The sequence below is a fragment of the Lutjanus erythropterus genome, chromosome 11, assembly GCF_056507025.1.
Source record: "Lutjanus erythropterus isolate fLutEry1 chromosome 11, fLutEry1.hap2, whole genome shotgun sequence".
NCBI classification, from domain to species: domain Eukaryota; kingdom Metazoa; phylum Chordata; class Actinopteri; order Lutjaniformes; family Lutjanidae; genus Lutjanus; species Lutjanus erythropterus.
The window spans coordinates 2,711,088-2,727,426 of record NC_139327.1 but is presented as its reverse complement, the minus strand read 5'-3'; the positions used below and the strand labels follow the sequence as shown (position 1 = coordinate 2,727,426).

The window sequence follows — 16,339 nt, the reverse complement described above, 5'->3', positions numbered from 1 at the left end:
TGATGGCATGTTTAATGACCACCAACAGGAATCGGGAACAGAGACATCAGCAAAGCCCTCATTCCTGTGCACTGTTTTTGTACAGGGGCCAACAGAATTAGTGCCTCCTGCTGGCCTTTCGTCACCACTGCTAACACCATCTGGTCCCCTTTCCAAAAGATAAACCAGGGACAGCCTCGCTTAACTTCACAGACATGCCACTGATTTGGTGCTGGACAGTCACAGTGTGTTGTCCACTCCATATTGAAGTCCTCTGTATCCACACTGACGCTTGAACAGGTGTCTTAGAAACAAACCTTCACCCTCCTTGATGCAAGCTGCTTTACGTGTGAAAGGTGTACAAGCTTACAGCGTTAAGTACCTGCACGTTTAACAGACATTTAACAGAAAGTTAAGAGTGTGCTGCCAGAAAACTTTCACTTGATTTTCATGCTGCAAGTAGCAGGACTACAGAAGATAGAATTAGAAGATGCTGGGAATGGGAGTCTTGCTATACACATATGTGTGTGTACACATGCATATATATATGTGCACACACACACACATACAGAACAGTGACAGTTTTGTGGACTCTAAAATTTGGCTGCACAAGGGCTGCAATATCCAAATTGCAGAACCAGAAACAACACAGTTTTTTGAAAATGGAAAAATGTGTGAGAAAACAGCATCATAATGGGGTACTGTAGTGCTGCAGAGATGACCTGACCTAAAAATCATGCTGTTGGGTTCAGACCCCAATAAATATTACATCATCACAATCACCAACACTTTTTTTTAATTAATATGAAAATTATGATGCAAAACAGATCATTTCTGCTAATCATATCACATATCGCAATTGCAATTTCAGTCAAAATAATTGCAATATGACTTCTTTTTTTTTAAAACCAAATCATTCAGCCTTACTAAGAATAATGATGCATGTATACATCAGCCTAGTGAGACTCGCTCCTAACCTCTTCAGAACATCTCTACTTCAGCATGATAGATGGATTGAGGGTGAATTGGTTGATAGTTTTAAGCTTTTCCACTGTAATTGCATGGATGAATGTTTGTATCACATGCATCTACTGTGTGAAGGTGCACCACAAATGTCATAAGAAATAAGTCTGTGGTCCCAAAGTACCCCTCAGTATCCAAGTGTGTTTCTCTGTTGTCTTAAATGACAATATCATCAGATTAAGAACTATATTTAACAGAATTTGTTCATTTTTGTCAAATATTTAGGATGTATTGCAGGTAACTGCTTCTTAATCATAGTGATACAAATTTCGTTTTATATGTTGAAACTAGGAATCCACAATATGGATGTTTTTCTGCTGATACTGATGATTACCTGCTTCTCATTGCTGTTACCGATAAAATAACCGATAATTTCACATTTTTATGTTTTTAAAAGAAGTTCATATAACCTATAGTTTGCACACCTGAGAGTAAGAAAGGCTAAGCTGTATTGAACAAAGATGGAGGATTTAATATTCCATAACTCTGACTGAAACAAATCTCACTATTACAACAAAAGCAAAGAACAGTTCTGACCCTTAAAACAGTTCAGTTATTTTCTTTAGTGCATCATATACTTCTCAAAAATACTTTGGTTTTTAGAGAGCATTTTGCCCAAAAAATTATTCAGTTCACTTAAATGCTTTGACAAAATCTACCAATATGCCAATATTTATTTGCTAATACTTCATTATAGGAATAATATATAATGGGATGTATAAAAGCATGGATCAGAAAAAAATAAGAGTATTATTTATTACTGTAATATATCTTTTTGTAAATATTTTAGTTCATCTATAACAATACAGATATTGTCAGTACTATGTGTGAAGTCCAGAGTGCTATCCCTTTTATAGACTAACGATGTAAGAGAGAGGAGAGTGTGAAGGAGAGATCCCCTTTGCAGCACGTGGCCGAGCGCCTTTGATCCTGTTATTGGGTCATGGCCTTGGCTGCACTAGCACAGTTCTACTCTGAGCATAAGTAGGTTTGCTCTAAAATTAGATACTGATTCCCGACTCTTAACCCCTAACCAATGTCAATCTGCCTCCCCCCTCCTGGACCCAACTTAGACAACACATACCACTTATAAAAATCAATGTAAAATACTAATTAGTTGAGAAAAAGTAGCCCACTGTGAAACATCCAAGTCATGACACCCCGCCTAATTAGAAATGAAAGACTTCTTGCTAATGTGTGTAGTCATGTTGCAGACTGGAGGGATTCCCCCGGGATTATTCATTGATTATAGTTGGACCACTGTGAAGGAGGCTTGCTGCTAATCTGTCACACACAGTGGGGGGTGTAATGTTAAGTGCTACTGTACAGTATAACAATTATATATTTCATCTCCTTTCAGTAGTTGGTCATGTTTTTAAGATAAACACAAGAGAATACTTTGACCATGACTTTTCAAGATTACTGTTGTAATAAGGATGAATGATTTTTGCCAATATCCAATATGCCAGTATTTTCCACCTCATTTTGGTTGATTGCTGATGCAGATTCCAATTTATGCACATATTTTTATCACCTAATTGCAGAGAAGATCAAGTCTCCTTGTAGTGGAATTGCAACACTTTTCAAAATGGACACATTCACAATGAGCAAAATAAGAAAACTGCTGCTGACTGCTTCTTTCACTTGGGCTTGTTTTTCTTTTTTCTTTGCAAATAAATCATATTGAGAGGGCGATTAAATTTTTAGTGTTGATGGGATGTGATTTGGTTCACATTTGGTTCGCATGAGTCATTGAAAATAGCAATGCTATTTTGCTATAGCTTTGCTATAGCTTTGCTATGAATTCCAGACACTTCAAAAAACCTTCACACCACAGACATACTTGCATCACCTGCGCACAAATAAAGCACCATTTTATCGGCCTGTCATCTCACCAGAAATATTCATCCTGGGACAGTACTGATGATGTGCCAGTATCATCCTGCATCCCTGTTCTGTAAATGTAAACTGACTGACTGAATGCTTGTCCCTGTCCCTGTCAGGTTGCAGGAGAGACCCCGTGTGTGGTATTAGATGAAGCTCCATCCAGGTGTGAGGAGACTCCCGGAGAGGAGGAGTCGGGGCTGCGAGTGACGCCCCAACCGGGCCTTAGCCCGACCCCCTCCCAGCAGGAGGAACACACACAGGAGCAGCGCCTACAGTTTCTGGTGAGGTCATCTAGTAGCATAGTCAGCTGATATTTCATCATGACACTGTCACACAGCCCATCATTCAAACCACATTAATGGGGCATTTTTCCAGCATGCCACATTTGTGTTTTTTTACTGTCTGAATTTCTCTCTTACTCTTACACTCTCTACATATTATGATATTTTATCAATATTATTCAACACTATGAAATAGAATGTACCAATTCTGGTTGTTGTTTGTTTTTACTGAAATTAGGGAGTAATACAGAGAGTATTACCAGCTCAACTTTCAGATCAGTGCTTTCCTTCAGTCATTAATGAGACTCCTACACACTTCTTAGCAATACCTGCATATTGTGTAGGTCTCTAGCTTTGCTATCCACTTTGCATCTTCATGTGAAACTGAAGCTTGTTTTCAGTGGTGTGACTTCAGCTCACTGCCACTGAAGGAAAAACTCTGGTCAGATTTGTTATGTAATGCAGGGATTATTTTGATCGTGTCCCTTATAAACAGTAGCACATTGCCCTTGCTGACACAAGTGGGCCTCCTGCCTTAAACAGACCATATATTCCCTGTCAGCTCTGTCCTGTTCTCTGTCAGGATGGAAAATGAAAATACTGTCTTGTTTGCTGTTAGAGCTAAAACATAGATAGAGATAGATAGATAGATAGAGAACTGATTATATAGTAGTAATAGTAATAGGCTGCATGTCTATTCACCTGTCATTGAGCCATGCATACACAATCACATGATTTGTGTTTATTAAGATCATATTTGCACTACACTCAGTGCTCTCACTGGTGTGTCAGTAGCATTTTAAAAAGCTGGTAGTGCAGTTTTCTGATAGACAGAAGTTGTCATAATTAATGGGACGCATGAAGTGATGTGCTGCTTTTAAATTCTCTTCTCCAAAATGTGTTTTGCTATGCTCAAATGCAAATTTCTGCACACACAGCTTTCTCATTTAAGATCCTACTTAAAGATGCAGCAGTCTGAAAGGGATGAGCAACTGTATAATTTAAGTTACTGAGTGTAATGCTCTGAAGCATTACATCTGAAAGAGAACAAAGTCTGATTGCACAAGGGAGGAACAAGGGACATGGTGAAAATATCTTAACCTTAACTTGAAGGTCTTCATCTTTAGTTTTTGTTTCATCGATCTTAACCTTCCACCACAGAACAACTAGCTATTTATTCATAGAACATGACTGAGTCAGGATCTTAGACAGCGGGATATCTTGGATGACTTAAATGAGTTACAGATGTAGGACAAAGCACATCAGCTGAGTAAACACTGCGCTGCCCCAGAAACAATGTTAGAACGCAGGTGATATTTTTAGCCATGCTAGTCGGTCACTTCACCACTTTGGTCCAGACTGAAATATCTCAACAGCTACAGCTTGACAGCTCAGTGTTGGATTGACATGAAGTCTGGTACAGCCTCCACGGTGCCCAGCAGATAAATTGTAACAACTTAAGTGATCCCCTCACTTGCAGGCTGTGCAATATTTTGATATTATATTGGTATTGTAATATGTGACTAGACATCGTCATAGACTTTGGATGTCATTAAATCATGATATGGCATAAGATGTTGTCTTTTCCTGGTTTTGAAGGTTGTGTTTAGTGATAGACTGTTCTAGCTGTTCTATTATTTGCCTTTTCCCAGTTAATCAGTATATCCACATTGCTGATGACTATTTATCAAAAATCTTGTGTTAATATTTTGTGAAAGCAACATTAGTCATCCCTGCAATATTGTCACAATATGATATTGACGTATTTGGTCAGAAAAATGATGATATTTGATGTTGTCTATATCACCTAGTCCTATTTGAGAAATTACATTACAGTAGAGCTGCACAATATATCGTTTGAGCATCGTTATCGCAATGTACGTGTGTGCAATAGTCACATTGCAGGTCCTGCGATGTAGGAGGCAAATGAACTAAACGTGTTCTCATCTAATTTCAAGGGTACCTGACACACACTGCGTGCAGCGATCCACCAATCACAATCGTTCTTAATCAGTCTACCAAAGCAGACCACGCCCCTGTATATGGAGTGAGTCACAAGATCAGTGCAGGTTAATTGTCCACAAGATGGCAGCAGTGCAGCATAACATAAAGTGCTATTCAAGTCATCTGGTGAAAATTCCTGTAGTTTTTCATATTGCAATATATATCGCAGGGTTAAAAAAATCGCAATGACAGTTTTTTTCCAATATCGTGCAGCCCTACATTACAATCAACATTATTATCAGGTCATTAATATCTGCTAAACATCAACATGTTAGCATTGTCAGTATGAGCATGTTCACATGCTGATGTTAGCCTTTAGCTCATAGCACTGTTGTGCTCATAGTCCTGATGAAACAGCATTTTGAGAGTATCTAGAATCTGTATGATGATGTATTTCCAAGTAAAACAGAATAGGCAGGTGGAACATGACAGCGGGAATTTGATTTTAAATGTTGAAAAGTGGGTGTGTCATATCCCAATGTACCATGCTGTTGCTACGTGACTCTTCGCTCTGTGCCACTAAAAATTGCAGTTTGATTAATGGGTGGGTGTCATGATATTATTGGATTAAATTGGTTGGTTCAAGCCCACATAAGCATGCCATAATTTGTTTTATAGGAAGAAAACAGGATTCAATTTGATCTGAGAATACAAAGAAATTGATTTTATTTTATTTTATTTTATATTTGGGGTCTATATATTGTGAAATGGGTGCACAGTATCACCGGGGATGTGATCTAAAAAAGGCATTTTTCATTTCATCTTGACTTTAAGTACAGCCTCAGAACCTCTAGCATAGCTAAATACACAAAATATCACCTTCATGTTCATGCCAGCTGTTTACTCTAGGTGCTTGAAAGACCCATAAAACACCCTCCCCACCAACCCTAGAATAAAAAAAACACAGATGTAGGAAAATGTAAAGAAGAAACAAAATGACTATACAACAGAAAATCCTTGCTTGATACACATTATTCAGGCCTTTATTGCTGTGGCTGATACACAATCAAGCAAATCAGACCACAGATTGCAGTTTAATTGTCATTATTGTCTTGCTGTGTCATTGCTGGTGAGAGTACAGTATCTCTTCCAATCAGCTGCTGGTGGTCTGCAATTAGCCTGTCAGTTCTGTAGCCTCACCCCCACACACAGTTGCAGTGGTAATACTTGAGGTCCTGTGGCCATGCTGAAATAAGCTGATTTCTCCTGTGCTGGTCCAGCATGTAAGCTGCATTTAGAATAATTAAAGGATGCTAAGCTTTGTAATTCCTCATTGCTACCATGTCAGAGGTCAATATGGAAACTAAAGCCACTGTATTCTGCAACACAAAATATGAATACAGATCATTTGTCATTATATTGCAGATTGTTTTTCATGGTTTCAGTATATCCTGCTCTTTGTTTGAGAGTTTGTTTTGTTTAAAATCATGCAAAGAACAATGAAAACCATGAAACCGTGAAAAGAAGGATTTAGTGTAACTATCTTTGCTTATTGTTATCATTGTCGGTTCAGGAAAGTGAGCTGAGCAAGAAGAGAAAAGAATGTGAAAACCTTGAGCATGAAGTAAAGAAGCGACAGAAGAGATGTCTGGATTTGGTAAGCAATCTTCTTGTTACAGCATTTCAATCTCACGGTTGTTCGCCAGTCTGATGTAAGCATTATGTTACAATGGAAATATAGATTTCCTCAGCTTTGTTTGAATGTTGTCTTCTGGTTTGGTAACAGGAGAGCCAGCTTGAGGATGAGCAAGGAAAAAATGAGCAACTAAAGGAGGAGGCAGATCTCCTCAGGAGGAAGGTACAGCTGCTCGACCAGGTCAGTGTCACCCTGCCTCTGTTGAACTCCTTCATTTATTTCTACAAAGTGAGTCGTAGTAAGTAATTTTACTTTGCAAAGCATGCAGGTTGTTGGTCTACCATGGCCTTGACTGTTAACTTGTTTGTATTATTGTCTGACTTCTGTGTTTACAAAGGTTAGTTCAGATTCACAAAAGTCACACAATTACACAAACAAACTAACAGATAGAAGAAGCAGTAGACCAGCGACTCGTGTGTTCTGTGAGGTGAAATGACTGATTTTGCAAAAGGATTCTGGTTGAGTGAGAGACAGAGAGTGATATTTGGTTAATCTAATGACTGAATCTGTTGGAAAAGGCTGTGTGACATCTGCAAAGTCAAGCAGTGAAAATATAGTGAACACTTAAAATGATATTCTTTTTAAGTGGTTAAAATACGTTTTGTTACTGACCCTGTCCACAGCAATACATTATTAAGCTTCTGTTCTGGTGCTCCTTTGTGCTTCTCCAAACTGGGGCATGTCAGCTGCAATCTACTGTAGGTAATACACTGACTATTAAGTTCCTCATACAATCCCACTTCAAATATCTATCCCTTTAATGCTGAGATCTGGCGATGCAGTGACATCACTGGAGAGGAGCCCAGTAGGCTAAGCAAGGAAGTCTTCCATTTCATAAAGTTGAAGTAAATCTCAAAAATAACTAATAGGACTGCTAAAAAAATATGAAAACTATAATATAATATATAATTAACCTGCTGTTTCTTAGACACGGGCTGAGAATGAGGAGCTGAGGGAAGATCTCTCTGAAGTGACCGCTCAACACAGTTCAGTTCTCGAGGAGAACCAGAGACTCCGTGCCAAACTGGAGAACCTAGAGCAGGTCCTAAAGGTACTGCTGGGTGCAGATTCTGTGTTTTATTTTCATTTTCACTCCTGACCGTGAAAAAAATCCCTTCTTTTTCTGTTCTCTATTCTGTTCTCTTTCTCTAATTTTGTTGTGTATGTTTATGCTTATTTAAAGCACTTGTAAATGCCTTTGTGTCTGAAATGTGCTGCATAAATAAACATGTCTTTCTTTGCCTTGTCCCCTGAACAGCATATGCGAGAGGTCGCCGAGCGAAGGCAGCAGCTGGAATTGGAACATGAGCAGGCACTGGCTATCCTTAAGTTCAAACAGGATGAAATCAAACGGTTACAGCGGGTAAGAACCACAGCCTCTTGTGCACTTAACATAATATACAAATACAATATACTTGTTTTTGGGAATGGGGGGCTTTGTCCAGCAGGAGGCAACCTTTGGGCACCAATGAAGCATCAAATGAAGCTGTGCTGTGAATTAGACTTTTATGAGCAAACAACTAATGTCACTTTTATGTCTTTTTAATCATTAGGCTCAGTTATTTGCCAAGAGGGAGCATGAGGGAGTGGTTCAGATGCTGGAGGTGAGTGTGTATTACGCTACTGTGACTACTCAGCAAGTAGAAAAGCAAATAAATGATTTTTACTATCCCATGCAATGCTTTTATTGCCACACAATAAAGCCCTGAGTTGCTTTCATGGGTTTAGAATGACTTACCAGAAGAAAAATCAAAGGTGCAAAGGTGTTTATTGCAGTCATAGAAGAAAGTGAAACATAATTCAGTCAGCCATAACAGAGAGAAGAGTGTTGTTCAGACTTCCTCAGTATGTCTCTCTCGCACCAGTGAATTCCTGTCTGATGAGATCAAATCTAATTCATTATTGAAGGTGTCTCTTATCTCTGTAATACCAAGCATAAAGGGTCTAAATATTTAATTTGCTCCCTGGTCTGAGTAGACAAAAGAAGCAGCGTGGACACACAGTACAGTGGGTTCTTTATTCTTATCTAAACACCTGGCAGAGGAACAGTTGCAGAAAATACTTCTACTTGTATTTGTGTAGCCTTTCATGGGCCCTGAAAACCGTTTGAACAGATGGCTCCTCCACTGCTGTGTGACGTTTGTACTTGCTTTCAGTGTGAGTGTAACGCTCTTTGAATTCAAAATGAATCCAGACAGTCGAAGACAGTTGAAGTCTCCATCTGTCTGATTGGCTGCTTGTGTTGAATAATGAAAAAAAGAGTTCAGAGCCAACAACCAAACCTCAAGAATTTCATCATCCTCAGTTAATGACTATATATGTGTGCTGTTTTTCACACTGTCAATTTTGTTCCTTAATGAATTGTGTATTTTATTTTAGGAGTTGACTCAGCTTGTGTTGCAGAGGGAGCTGGTAGAGTATAGCTGCTCTAGTTTTTTAAAAATGCTTGTTTCCTTCCTCTTGCTTCGTTTCTCTCACTTTCTGTCTCTATTTAAACCCAAAGCATCACAAGAGAAAGTATCTTTCCCTCCTGAGACCCTGAGCTTTGCTGCCAAGTCAACATGCTGCCTTTTGCAATCTGCTAAAAACAGTTTTCAAAAGATTAAACAGAGTATTTGTGTTTGCTCAAAAGGCAGGTGTTGGCTGCTGAGGCCAAGTGATTCTGGCTCTGACAGGATTTTCTTGACGACTTATGACTGCTATGTTTCTACTTTATTAATATGTTTTGTCTTTGCCAGATTAATTGTTTCACAAGCATGTGTTTACTTTGGTATACCTTTTCTTTCCTTTGTGTTATCTCTTTGCTAACCAGAGTACACTGGACTGCATGCAGGTACTGCTTGACCTCCTGGGCCAAATTATTCATCTTTCTGTCATGAAATCTTCCCTCGCCCCTGCAACTAGAACCACCAAACCCAAATTAGTTTGATCCAGATCCTTCATTGACAGAACATCATTTGTGTTTTGCACATCTTCTTAAATTGAAAGTAGCAGCCTTGCAGCAATTACTGTAAACCAGTCTTTCATAAATTCTATATGTGGTCACAAAAGCCCATGTGGTGCTGCTGCAAATTTTTAGGTTATCAGGTGGGTAAATCAGGCCATTCACATGAGGCTAGATATGGCTTCTTTTGTGTATACCCAACACATCACTGAGTTGGACTGCTGTTTGTGAAGCAGTATTCATTCCAGCTCAGTGTAGCTAGATAACCAGTGACTGCAGGCGAGGCTCTGCGTAGGTGAGAGCTAACAGGAAATGTTGTTCAGTTTCGTGCAGAGGCTTTTGTCAGATCAGCCTGCCAGGAAATTCCCACCGCAACCTGAAGTGAAATCAGCCACATATAGAAACTCAGTGGTGCTGAGACAAACCTCTGTAGTGTTCAAATAACCCTGCTGTTGAGTGGCTTTGTTAAAGTCAGTGCAATATAAGACAGGAGTTCAGCATATACAGTAACTTCTCAAAAGCTATGCTACCCCTCCAGCTCTTTACTCCTGTTTCCCATCTGACCAGGAAGCTACCCACCTTTATTTCAGTATCTTTTCCTTCCATTGAACCTGTAATTCTTTGTCATTGTGTGAAGCTAATAGCAGTTTATATGGTCTGTCTTGCAAAAACCTGACCTTATATTGCAGTTTCTTTACTGTATGTTTACAATATTGTGTTGTTCCATCTGTCCATCCACCAGAATAACCAGAACTATGCAAGATCAGATGTAAAATTGGGTTTGTCAAATGAAAAAAACAGCATCTTCCATTGTTCCATAGGCTGTATAGGCATAAAAGGTTTCTGCATGACACTGACTGTTTAGAAAGGCCCTATTTAAATTGTGCAAGTGCAACAACAAACTCAGTGCTGTATTTGCCACACATGCAATTTGGGCATCTCCAAAGCGTAGCTGTTGTTTTGGCTTGTGCATGTGCAGCATCACAAAGTTCAAACGGCCTGGGTGATGTTGAGTATAGATTGGAGGGTGTGGTGATTCACAAATATGCTCTCAGTCACATCGCTGGGCTAATGATGACAATAGCTCAAGAAGCAAAGAATCAGCTTCTCTGTGAAATTATGTTGCTGTCTACATGGTGCAGAGTGGCATATTGGGAACACACAGCCCCACATATCTGTAGCTAGAGGCAGATGGTGTGGCCATCAGGTCAAGGTCAGGAAAACAGTCTAAAGAAGTCAAAACTCCAGTAACACTTGTAGTAGATAGAACAACTTTATTTATTGTTGATCAACAAGTGGCTTGTGGCTTCAGGTCTATTGTTGTCCCACACTGGCAGAGAGGCTACCTCTCTTACCTCCATAGGTGCTCTATTGCCTGATATGTGTGTGGATGTATATGATTGTATTGCATGTTTTTTCTGCTTTATACCTACTCTATTTAATTGTTATTTGTAATGTGTTTTTTAATGACCCTGATTAAGGACACATGCCGAATCATGTAGGTTGTGCTGTATACAACAAGTATTTCTGGAGTATTGACATCTTTAGACTGTTTTACATTCTCCCTGCATGTTGGAAGTAGGTTAAGTTGAGCCAGAAACCCCCACTGAGGAAAATACTAAGCAGTCAGCGCGCTGGTCGTTGCACTGCCACCAAAATAGGGCCCACAAGGGTTAGATCTTTCCACATGACTGATGTGTTACAATTAAGATTTACTTAAAGCACAAATCCACTTTAAAACACACACCCCTGTGTTCAAACGCAGTTGCTTTTGTGTTTAAAAAAGCTCACACTTAATAACAAAAATGAATTATAACACACAAATTGATGATCTATATAATAGTGTTGAAAGGTGGATTAAAGTCACTTGGTTAAATACTATGTTTTAACTGAATGTGTGTTTTCACTGTCATGCTGTATGTGTAGTCAAAGGTACGAGATCTGGAGGAGAAATGTCGCAGCCAGAGTGAACAGTTTGGCTTGCTGTCACAAGAGTTGGAGAAGTTTCGACTGCAGGCCTCCAAGGTGGACCTGGCTGGCTCTAGCCTCCTTAACAATCCCAGCCTCTCTGTTCTGACCAACGGGGTGGGCCTGACTTCTGAACGAGGTGAGCCCAGCAACCATGATGTACTAACACATAGGAAGACAACATGCGATACAGTAAAAAGAATAGTGGCTGTTTGGGCTTTTGCTCATGTTTGATTCTTTCGTTAGCTGCACATTAGCTTTTTTTGTGATATTTAGTGCTTTAAAGTAAGGATGCACCGATACCGATACCAACATCAGGTATCTGTCCAATGCTGTCCTCACATACTCGTACTCACATTCATACTCATAAAACTACTCCGAAACCCCACAACAGATACAACGTCCCTAAAAATAGCTACTCAATTCAAGCAAACATCTAAAGAACCAACACAACATAGAGTTCAAGGAGTTTGCTGATGCTTATCCTCTTTTTTGGTCACATCTTCATCATCAGCGAGACACTTGTTTTCATCAGCATCATCCACTAATGACCACAGCGACTTTGGAAACTGTGCATGTAAAACTGAAACAACCTCACAGAGTGCACCTGTAGACCACAGCCAGTTGCCGTCTAATAAGTCCCGGCGGGTGCAAACTAAATTGAATGCCTTGACTAATTAATCCGAAGGTGAAGAAAAAACACCACTGCCACAAGTCTGTAACTCTCTTGTCTTCATAATAGGCTGCTACAATTTCTCTTTGTGTACACATTCTTCACCAAAATGTCCTGACAGCACAGTACACGGAACTTCACTCTTTGAAGTTCACAGCAGGTACCACACTCATACCTGTCCCCCATAAACAATGACAGGTAGGAACTAATTAGCTCTTAGACAAGAGACATGAAGAAGAAACTGAAATATTACACATGTAAATGTGTTATTAAAATACTAGTTAAAATGTTGTAAATGATAATGAAATAATTATCATATATAACATCATTTATAATAGTAAACTTAATTCTTCAAGTCCATAATAATGTTGTGAAATTATTATACTGAAACATACACAGTAAACTGCACAGCTTAATAAGGATCACAAAATCAGTAAAGTAACTTACTACAAATAACCTAAAAATGTAATGTGTATAGTAACTATGGTTACATTAGCAGCAGGAAACAGCAACAATGATTTGTTTGTTTTAGAAATTGAAGAACATCTGATGAAAATAAAACGTGTTTTTAAAGTTATTGTAAGAACTGTAATGGCATTATTAAGTACTCATATTGGTTCTCAGTATCTGCAAGTTCCGAAATGTAAGTGCTTGTACTTGTACTCGGTCTGAAAAAAAGTGGTATCGGTGCATCCCTGCTTTAAAAGGTATTCAATCAGGTGAAAGAAATGAATTGCTTTGGTTAAAGGCACAATATGCAGGATTTTCCTGAAAAACAATATTTAGACTCATAAATCAGAGGTCCTCAGTGTTTATCAGGCCAGGGACCCCTTAGCTGGTAGAGAGATGAGCAGAAACCACCTACAACATTTCTCTTGCTTGTGCCCGTGGCTGCTAAGTCAGCAGCAGTTCTAGCATTACTAATGTTAGCTTTGTTAGCCTCACCCTCTGCACTTTCATGGTTTGTTTCTGGGGTGGAGGATATGTCAGTCTCTTGCTTGTATAATTACAAAATGATCCAAGAGCGACTGTGCACTTAGCATAATAATACAAGTAATTGGCCAGTATGTTTCAGTAATTGGATAGGTGCCACACAGTGGTGAAGTAGGTCTGCAAGCTCAGATGATCACACAGAAGATTTGAAGATAGCGTTTTGTCAGTGTTGTAAAAAATTTTATTAGGCTGATTTATCTTTGCAATTGATATGTTGGATTTGTGTAAATGTGTACTTTCAGACATATTTGAAATTTTGAGAAAAAAAATCTAAAAATATCAAAGAATAAATTTGCGTTCCATTTGTATTTTCTTATCTTTTCATATTTTGCTGTGTTCAGGACATTTCTGAGGAGGTTTTGTGGTCAGGACTCTATAAAAATGTAGCGACCAGTGGTTACAGCGGTGTGTCCGTCTATTTCCCTAGCTCTTTGTCTGTGAGAGCTGCAGGAAGAGTTTTACACACGCACATACACACACAGAGGATGGCTTTGGCTAGTCCACACATAATCCAGCATTGTGAGGGGTGGGCGTGTTTATTTATATTTTAAAATATAACTGCTGTGAAACAATCAGAAAATGATGTTTTTATTTGTTTGATTCACTGCTTTGTTCTCTCTACCAGCAGCCCCTTGCTTAATTCACTCTATATGTCTCTCCCTTGTTATTGAGCTGGGGAGGAGGGGTCAACTTTGAACGGTGTGTTTACAATCAATCTTGCATATTCTACCTTTAAATTGTAAATTCCACAAAATGCTTATCTACATATAAGTGTATATTATAAAAATGTTTGGCTAATTTGCAATTTCACAGTGGTGTCAACAGCCATCTTTATTTAAAGTCAGCTTCACCTGATTGACTCATAAAAGCAAGAAATAAAGTCAAGAGATCTGCTTTACCCTGTCTTTCTTCAAAATAATATATATATAAATGAATGACTGACTAACCATAGTTTAACTTTCATAGTGTATAATATTTGTTGATGGTTTTGGATTCTTTCAGTTTCAAACAACATTTTATCAGGAACTGAGCCCTGGCACATAGAATGGCTTGGGAAATGCAGACCTACAGCATCAGTCCTCTCCTGGACAAAATGCCTTCAAAAGCATCCAGAATTATTTCTGAACTGTCCCATCAGAGATGCAGCTTTTAACACGAGGATGATACATTATTTGTAGTTTACTTTTAAACTCCTGCAGACTAAATCTACTTTATATCTTTCCTATTGTTTGTATCCCACAAATGTATTCAAAATCTTTGTCCTACACTGTTCATGTGTTTTAGACTGCACTGGTGGCTCATGGGATATGGTGTCTCTGGGTGAAATAGCCTTCTGGAGTCTCGAGGGAGGTGACACTCTCTCCTGCCCTGAGGGTAATGATCTCCTCGGTACTCTCTCCGTCACTCATGATATGTGTTAGCACTGTCAGAAAAGCATGGCATGTCCTAACCTGTCATGTCATCTCACCCACACTGTCACAGTCCAACACTGCCTGTACCGCTCACCATCACATGAGGGTCGGAGCTTGTGGGCTGCAGTGAGAAATGAACCAGTTAAGCCCCTTAACAGTGTTGGTGTGACACACAGTGCCACAAGGTAGTGTGACCTCTGACCTCAGACAGATGGAGACGGGATTTTTCCTCCACTGTTTAATCAGCCAGGTTCAACCTTGAGCCTCCTGCATGTCAACCAGTGACCCCACCCACCTAGCTGCTCATGGATTCAACCAGGTTTAACTAGCGAGAGGGCTGGGGTTTGTCTGTTAAAGTCATGGATTATGTATTATCCTCTTCCTCTCTCCCTCCTGCTAGATGTGGCCGCCGCTCTGCGGATGGGGGCCACCCCTCACGCCGCAGGACTGTCCAGGGTGGAGCGCTCGCCCGTCACCAAGCACCGAGAGCTGCCCTCCATCAGTGTCAGCAAGTCAGGCTCTTCCTCCAGCAAGTCAGAGACCACACACCTCACCCCCAAGTCTGATACCCACCTCAGTCCGCACAAATCAAGCCCAACACATGAGGTACCAGACATGAGGGTGTAAACTGTAACTTCACGTGTTACTCATTAATACTTAATAACACACATGAATAGGGATGGGAATTGATCAGATTTTTATGTTTCCGATTCCATTTTCGATTCTGCTTAACGATTCGGTTCTTTATCGATTCTCTTATCGATTCTCATTTAGAAAAAAGGAGAACAAACAGGAAGCTAGACGTGAACTGAAGTGAGTACTGCCAGCCTCTGAGCCAGTCAGACTCTGTCTCTCGTCATGGTCATCTAAATGTAATGCATGAGAAGGCATTCATTTAACCTTAACAGTTAACAGTTAGTAATAGCAGGTTTTACAATGAGGCAAATGGTGCTAACATGATAGGCAGTGTTAGTTAGTTAGTTACCTGCAGTATTAACTAGGGGTGCAATGGATCAAAAAACTCACGGTTCAAATCATATCAGTTTTGAGTCACGGATCGGATCATTTTTCAGATCAGCAAAAAAGAAAAAAGTGGTGGGATTAGGGTTAAATTATTTTAAAATTGCACTTGTCTTTAATCTTTGTCTGTCTGTAATTATCACCACAGTTATGTAATGTAATAATAATGGTAATAGTAATGATAATGGTAATATATTAAAAACTTAAAATTTATACAGTGCTGTGCTATGTATATACTATACATATATTAGATCAACTACTACAACTACGCTCTGTAGTCTGGCTCAATGTTCCGCCTACAGCACAGCACATCTGATTGGTTAGAAGTCATGAGTCAATCAATCAATCAGCAGTCACACTGTGTCACAGACGGGGTGAGACAGAGCTGCACCAGTGAGGAGCTGTGTAGAAGTTAAGACAGCTGATATCACCAAAGTTTTAATGAACATCACAGTTTTATGATCTGTTTCTTTGGTGATAGCATAGTTACATCAGTGAAAAAAGTTACGGTCTGGATTT

At 39.4% G+C, this 16,339-nt stretch overlaps 1 protein-coding gene across 1 annotated transcript in view; it reads left to right on the top strand.

Moving 5' to 3' along the window:
* The window catches only part of tspoap1 (TSPO associated protein 1), an 84,312-nt gene that overhangs the window by 45,461 nt on the left and 22,512 nt on the right, over positions 1-16,339 (top strand). Inside the window, exons 9-18 of the mRNA XM_084730449.1 lie at positions 3,006-3,170; positions 6,688-6,771; positions 6,901-6,990; positions 7,739-7,861; positions 8,069-8,173; positions 8,364-8,414; positions 9,190-9,222; positions 11,681-11,861; positions 14,673-14,762; positions 15,201-15,406. Of these exons, the coding sequence (XP_084586575.1) occupies positions 3,006-3,170; positions 6,688-6,771; positions 6,901-6,990; positions 7,739-7,861; positions 8,069-8,173; positions 8,364-8,414; positions 9,190-9,222; positions 11,681-11,861; positions 14,673-14,762; positions 15,201-15,406 (1,128 nt within the window). The remainder of the gene's footprint in view (positions 1-3,005; positions 3,171-6,687; positions 6,772-6,900; positions 6,991-7,738; positions 7,862-8,068; positions 8,174-8,363; positions 8,415-9,189; positions 9,223-11,680; positions 11,862-14,672; positions 14,763-15,200; positions 15,407-16,339) is intronic.